The sequence below is a fragment of the Halyomorpha halys genome, unplaced genomic scaffold (assembly GCF_000696795.3).
Source record: "Halyomorpha halys isolate HHAL.00 unplaced genomic scaffold, Hhal_1.1 Scaffold162.1, whole genome shotgun sequence".
Lineage (NCBI taxonomy): Eukaryota > Metazoa > Arthropoda > Insecta > Hemiptera > Pentatomidae > Halyomorpha > Halyomorpha halys.
The window spans coordinates 61,330-69,060 of NW_027109824.1; the positions used below are offsets into that span (position 1 = coordinate 61,330).

General features: G+C 28.2%; 1 protein-coding gene across 2 annotated transcripts; it reads right to left on the reverse strand.

Moving 5' to 3' along the window:
• Positions 1-263: 263 nt before the first annotated feature.
• LOC106678825 (zinc finger autosomal protein) lies at positions 264-7,501 on the reverse strand. 2 transcript variants are annotated; one of them, XM_014417595.3, is made up of 5 exons: positions 7,414-7,501; positions 6,518-6,577; positions 4,889-4,942; positions 2,042-2,086; positions 264-1,609 (listed from the first exon to the last, which is right to left on the reverse strand). In XM_014417595.3, the coding sequence occupies exons 1-5, from the start codon at positions 7,424-7,426 to the stop codon at positions 552-554; spliced, it is 1,230 nt and encodes a 409-aa protein (XP_014273081.1). In that variant the 5' UTR covers positions 7,427-7,501; the 3' UTR covers positions 264-551. The 2 variants fall into 2 exon arrangements, with proteins under 2 accessions (XP_014273081.1, XP_024217444.1); XM_024361676.2 differs by lacking the exon at positions 7,414-7,501 and adding an exon at positions 4,685-4,785 and having other exon boundaries at positions 6,518-6,580.
• Between the last annotated feature and the right edge of the window lie 230 nt (positions 7,502-7,731).

Genomic DNA, 7,731 nt, shown 5'->3' on the forward strand with positions numbered 1-7,731 from the left:
AAGTCTATTTTCCAAAAAAAAGTAGTGAGCACAAAATAAGGCCAATTTTTACAAAATATGAAAAGTACAACATGACCACATTCATGACACAATTTCATTGTGACTGATTTAAGGTGGTAAATATTTTCAATCTATGTTAAAAATTGAGCTTAAACATTCAAAAACTTTCTTCTAATCGAACATATTTGTGGGTCGTGGACTCTACATGGGTGACATAGGAAAGCAGTTTAATAAATAAAACATAAAAATACATAATGAAAACATAAAAAAATAATTTATTTATTTATGAATCTAATATTATTCATATAATATTTCAAGTAATAATTATTTTGGATTACACTCCACTTGAATTTCAACCCCAAATTTCCAAAATGTATCCACCTTGACCAGTGCCATCTACAGAAAAAATTTCCACTTGCATTAAAAATTATTCCTTAAAACTAAAATTTTTCCTTTTTTGAGGCTTCTTACTTGTATGAAAGGCCATTATATATGTTTTTAATCATGTAAATATAAAGTTTAAAGTAACAATGGCAACAACAATTATGAAGCTAGTCACCTGTGTGATGAGCCACAATATGTGCCTTTAAATTATTTGCTCTTGCTGTTCTGTAATCACAAAAAGAACATTTGTGAGGCTTCTCACCTGTATGACGGGCCATTATATGTTTTTTTAAATCACCTGTTCGTGAAGTTTTATAATCGCAACGATGGCATTGCAAAGATTTATAACCAATATGATGTACATTTATATGTTTTTTTAGATCACTAGCATATGCTGTTTTATAATTACAACTATGATACTGATAAAGCTCCTCCCCTGTAATATTAGCTATATCTTTTTTTAAATTATTTCCATCAGTTTTTTTAGAATCTGAAAAAGGACACTGATAAGGTTTTTCACCTGTATGGTGGGACATTATATGTTTTTTTAACTCACTTGGATACACTGATTTATGGTAACAATGAGGGCATTGATGAGGCTTTTCGCCTGAATGGCGAGCGATAATGTGTGTTTTTAAATGATTTGCTTGTGCTGCTTTGTAATCACAATAAGGACATTGATGAGGCTTCTCACCTGTATGACGAGCAATAATATGTGTTTTTAAATGACTTGATTGTACTGTTTTATATTCACAGTAAGGACATTGATGAGGCTTCTCACCCGTATGACGTGCATTTATATGTTTAATTAAATCACGTGTTCTTGCAGTTTTATAGTCGCAGTGAGGACATTGATAAGGCTTTTCACCTAAGTGAAGAGCGTTTATATGAATTTTTAAATCATCTTTTCTTACAGTTTTGTAGTCACAATGAGGACATTGATGAGGCTTCTCAACTGTATGATGGGCCGCTACATGCCTTTTTAAATTGCTTGCTTGTGCTGTCTTAAAATCACAATGAGGGCATTGATGAGGTTCCTTACTTTTATGAGGAGATATTTGATGCACTTTTGGTGAACTTGTTCTTTCAGTTATAAACTCATAATGGAGAGAGGGATGAGAGTTTTCATCTGCATGAGACATTCCAAGAATCTTTATGTCCAAATTAGTCTCATGTTTCAACCAACTGATCTCTTCTATCCTGTCTTGGGAGGTAATCTCGGCTCCTTTAAACAATAAAAGTTTCAATTATACTTATGTACTCAGCACTACACCCCAGTAATAAATATTTCTTAAAAATAAAAAATAAATTAATAAAAAAGGAATCATTAAAAATTTTTTAAAAATTTCTGAAATTATTGGAATTTCATGTTTTAAATAGAAAAATAATGGTTAAAGAAATGCACTGCAGGGAGGGTAGAATGGTTTTACAGAGCCTCTATGGAAAAAATAACCCAGGGCCTCTCAGCTCACAGTTAACAATTAAAAAGGTTTTTCAGTAACGTGGTCCTTATTAAAAACAAGATAAAGACAATGAGAATATAACATTAAATCTGTAATAACAATATTACAAATGTTTACCTTAATATTAAACTTTAAAAATATAAGGATCAGATGACACAAACTAATATTCATAAACTATAAAAAGAATAACTAACCAGTAGACTCTTCTCCTTTTATGGAAAGATCACAATTAATCATATCTGAAAAAGTAAAAAAACACATAATGAATATATGATTTATAACACAACTAATTAAACAAGTGATTTGATTCGAAGTGACTTGACCAAAATAAATACACTAGCTGCTGATTTTTCAGTGCATTTTTTTATGATATGTTGCTTTTTTATAAAACTGTATCTCAGAAACTATTGAACATAATTAGATCCATTAGCGTTCATATTTCAGAAAATTTACTCTACTTTAAATGATGTTCTATTTGGTTGTCCAGTGTTGTTGGTAGTTTCAAAGATGGAGCTTAGAATATGAAATTCATTTTTGATTTACATTTTGAAACAGTTATCATTTTTCATTCCCACTAACTATACTTGGCAGACTCATAAATTTTAACAAGTAATTATACATAGTTTTCATTAAAGTAATCAAAAATTGGAGTAAAATAACTGACTTTTTTTCTCCTCTTGGGTTCTTATACGTAATAATAGTGAATAATATACTACTGTTACATTGTAACAGATAAATTAGAGAGAATGAAAGTATACAAATGGTGAAATAAAAGAGGTATATTGAAGAAACAGACTGGTTAGAAATGAATATTGAAAATAAAAATCAATTGAGCATAATTTATTTTAAGTTATTTTCCCTTTACAAAACCAAAGAAATTTAGTGTATAATATACCATGCAAAAATTGTAAAAAATTGTCGTACATAAGTATGACATCCACTAATATTAAAACATATATTTATAACAAAAGAGCACACTCACAACTAACTCAAAAACAACCACCACGTTGTCGAACCATGCCAAAAATCTGCTACATTAAATAGACTTTGAAAATAACAAGATACTTATATTTATATTTTATCCCAAATTTTATATCAAGCAGAAGACATTAGTGTCAATTTATACAGCAATCTATCAGGACAAGGTGCTGAACTCAGAACAGGAAGTGGCCCGTATACCAAAGTACTAATCGCCTTATCATTGAAAAGAATGAAATACACAAATTTCAAAATAATGTGTGGTAGTATTTTTACAGGGGCAGATTAATCAGAAAAAACAATTATTTTACAATATAGATTGGACTTATGAATAGGTATAGAGTCTGGGAAGTCTTTTTGTTGGTTTAATATCTTTCCTCCTTGATGTATGTTGGATCTTACATTAAATAAGATTAAAAGAATATGATAAACTGAACATACAAATAAGGTGAAGATAGGTGACCGTAGATATATAAGAAGAGAAGACGGTCGCGGGGGGGAGGGCGGAAGGGAGGGTTCAGCAGAAAAATACAAATAAACAAAGATCATTTATTTGTGCCGATGTTTCAACCTGATTTTCCGGTCTTCATCAGGGCTATAAAAAAAAAAAAAAAAAAAAAGAGAGAGAGATAACAACCATCATTCAGAGAAAAAATAAATAATAGATTAACAAATTGGGAAATAAACATAACAATGAATTGAAAATAAACTAGTTGATTAATAAATGTGGAATTAGACAGTAGTAGAGTGATAACAATATATTATATAGGTAAGAAGATATGTATAAGATGAGATATGTGTACATATATAAATGTAAGTAATAAATAAATGATATGATAGGAAATAAGTTATATTGATGAGTAAAAATAAAAAACCTTTTAGTTGCATAGATGAATACAAAAAATTAGTTAAATTAAGAATAGAGCTTATGTGATGTGTTATATAGGTTTTTTATTTTCACTCATCAATATAATGTTATTACCCACTATACCATTTATTTATTACTCACACATATCTCATCTTATACATATCTTCTTACCTATATAACATTATATTTCATCTTACATTGTTATCAATCTATTAATGTCTAATTCTATAGTTATTAATCAACTAGTTTATAATTTCAATTCATTGTTATGTATAATTGAAAATTTGTTAGTCTATTATTTATTTCATTTTTATTTTTTCTCTGAATGATGATAATCTTTTTTTTTTTTTTTATAGCTCTAATGAAGAATTGAAAATCAGATCGAAACGTCGGCATAAATAAATGATCTTTTGTTTATTTGTATTTTTGTATTTTATTCTCTTCCTATATATCTAGGGTCAACTATCTTCACCTTATTTGTATGTTCATTACATCATATTTTTAATCTTATTTAATGTAAGATCCAACATACCTAAAAAGGAGGAAAGATATTAAACAAACAACAAGACTTCCCAGACTCTATACCTATTCATTAGTCTAATCTATATTTTAAAATAATTTTTTTTTCTGATTAATCTGCCCATTTACTGAATTTTTGTTAAAAAAGCTCCAACCGCATAAATAAATAATAAAAAAAAAAAAATGAGCCTTAGTTAGTGTTAAAAAAAATAACTTGAAGATATATTTAAATGTGTGTATCATATATTTATATCAAGATTAATAATTATGAGAGATAGTTTTCCGTGGATGATAAATGAGGAGAAGATGGTTGGGGGTGCGGTCAATGAAAAACACAAATAAGTATAGGTTAATCGTACTTATTTGTGTTTTTCATTGACCGCACCCCCAACCATCTTCTCCTCATTTATTTATATCAAGCATCAACATATTAGATTTGGTATTCATAATTTTCAATATTATGTTACTGTACCTTTAAAGGGGTAAATCTATTTCTCTGTGAAGAAAATTTAGATGCCAATGTCCATTAGAGGGGTGTTTGTTGGGAAGGGGATAAAATCCCTATAGTTTCAACTGGAATAGATGAATTAAAATTGAAACCATATATATATATATATATATATATGGTATATACCAGGACTCATGCTTAAAAGTCAATAAGCTAAATGTTTCTCACCTTCGTCATGAACAAGCATCTCTTCTTCTTCTTTCACACTTATAAATCCACCTGCTAACAAATAAATAAAATTTTAAACAAAAAAATAAAAGGCAATATCTTACTAATCCTATGGAATGAAGATTGGACCATGGGTAAAGTCCAAAAACGAACATTTTTTTTTTTTCAAAAGTGAAACATACACAAATTAAACACGGGTAAAATCTCATTTTAAGGTTAGTTTTCACAGTACCATGGTTGCCATGGGGTACTTATCACATGTTGTTTTGCTCTTTTCCATGCCTTACCTGATAACACTGCAACACTAAAACCTAAAAACACTAAAATATGAATAATACTCAAAGAAAAAAGGTATTAGACAGATCCTGTTCTTTTGAGTTAAGCCAGTGGTATCCAAATTATACTTCAACACTTACTGGTCAATACTGAGTTAAGATTTTCTTGAATGAGTAACAATTTCACTGCCAAATAGAAGGTCTTTTCTTGTTGATATTGGCCATCACTCAAAGAATAAAATATTATGAACTTTATTAATTACCTTAGTACAGTAATGCCAGAAATAAATATTGTTAAAACTAATTTTTAAAGATTTCCTTGATAATTTTACCCAACTAGCCACAAATAGAATAAATATATTGTATAGGTATGTACTATACTTCATGTGTTTGTAGCTATTTGACGACTGAGTGAACGGCTCAATCAATTTCCAATTTTCATGTCTCAAATTATTGAGACCCACAGATTTCAATGGGAATTCGTAGCCCACCTCAAACATCCGTTCATGTATAGCCTAGCTATGAGGTCTCAGGGATCTAATTCAGGGTTAGTATAAATTTACGGATAGCTCAATCTTAACTGTAAAATGGAAGAGATATTTTCCAGTAGGATAACGTAATTACTTATTACTTATTCATTATAAATTATGCAGCTCTACCAATTGTGCATATTGAATAAACTTACTTAATATTATACTGTTTATATCAATGAGCATGATATTGCACAAGATTTGAATGAATTAAAAGAAACAGAAAAATATCTAATGCATGAGTTCTTGCAGGAGTGGTCTTTCATAACTTTCAAGGTTTAGATTCAACTCTAAGTAGGTAAAAAAAAAAACTTTACAGCAAAAATATGCTAATTTTTCAACTTCGATAATATCTCAAGTTTTATAACTACTAGAATTGAATATAAAAGTTTAAATTTAAATTGAATTTTGATGTTATAGAGCCCTTGTATGTGTTGAATTTTCAAATGTTTATAGTTGACCGTGGATATATATATAATTTATTTAAAAAAAGAATAAATAAATAAAACCTTAATACCACAAATCATAAAATGTAACAAAATTTTTCCAAACCCCTTTGGTTGAATTGATTCAATTCACTAAATATTAAATTCACTAAATTGGTTGAATTTATTCAATTCACTAGAACGTGTATTTTACATGACTAACGCAAACAGATTTAACGCTAAAAAATTTCATGGATCTAAAAACTGAACAATGCTTTCCATCGACTCGATCATCATAAGAAATATTTAATATACAACATTAAATGTTTCATGAAATTTTTATAAATTTTCAATGGAAATTAGAAACTGACATTTACAAATTATAGAAAGATAACTTACCAGTTGGCTCAGCTCCTTCTTCCATTTCTTCTTTTATAGAAACATCACAGTTGACCATAACTAAAAAAGTAAATCGCATGATGTAGACATGATATATGATACAGATACATTATAGGTAAACACTGTAAGATTGGCAAGTTGATTAAATAATGCAACTATTAAACGGTTGATAAATAAAAAACTAATCTAATTCTAACAGTACCACAACAGAGTGATAAACAATTCCAATTATAAACTAATTAACTAATCAAAATACTAGCTAAAAAAAATTATAAATTGTGAAAAAAAAAATTTATCAAAATTGTCAAAACAAATCAATTCAAAAACACATCAACACAAGTTCAAATGGACTTTATAAAAAAAAATCGTCATAAATTTGTTTTGATTATATAATTACCAGGAATAAAGTAATTTCTTAAAAATTCAAATTTGAAATAATTTACTTGTTTCTAGATTTCAAATGTAACACAAAACTTTGTTCTGATCATCATTCCATCTAACTATAATAAGTTACTATTTTAATTTGACAGGTTTGAGAGACAAATTAGTCAAAATCAAATAAATAATCATCAGTGATATGTCATTCAACTTAAATGAAGTCATATTTATAACCTGTTACTGGGCCATACCTATAAAGACATTTTTTGTTTACATTGTTTACATTGTTACACATAAAGACATAGTTGTTTACATATTTCCAATAATAATCTATAATTGGTAGCTTTGGTACAGACATGAACATAACTATTGAAAAATTAACATTCAATTTTAAAAATAGATTAATCTTTAAAAAGAAATCCTTATCAATGATTCCCTATTTTGTTTTCTACTTAATGTAAGCGCCGTGATTGTAAAATACCAAGGCCCTGCATATACGAAATAAATGCTATACCTACCAATTTGTTCCATTGCAATATAAAAATATTTTGCTAAATTAAATTAATTAAATATTTGAAAGTGTTGATAAGGAAGGTTATAAATCGTTCTTTTAATGCAACCAATCGAGTTCTCGAATACAGCTTAGAGCAATGAAGACTCATTGTACTAAAGTTTGGGAATCAAATAAAGTTATAATGTAAACTACGGTCTCGTTTTATTGAGGAAAATGAACATACAATTTTTGGCAGGTAATCCGTGTGTGTAGAAAAAATTACTGTGTATTGGCTTTTCGCGGGTTAAATAAGAATTAAATTAAACATTTTGATGTGAAATGA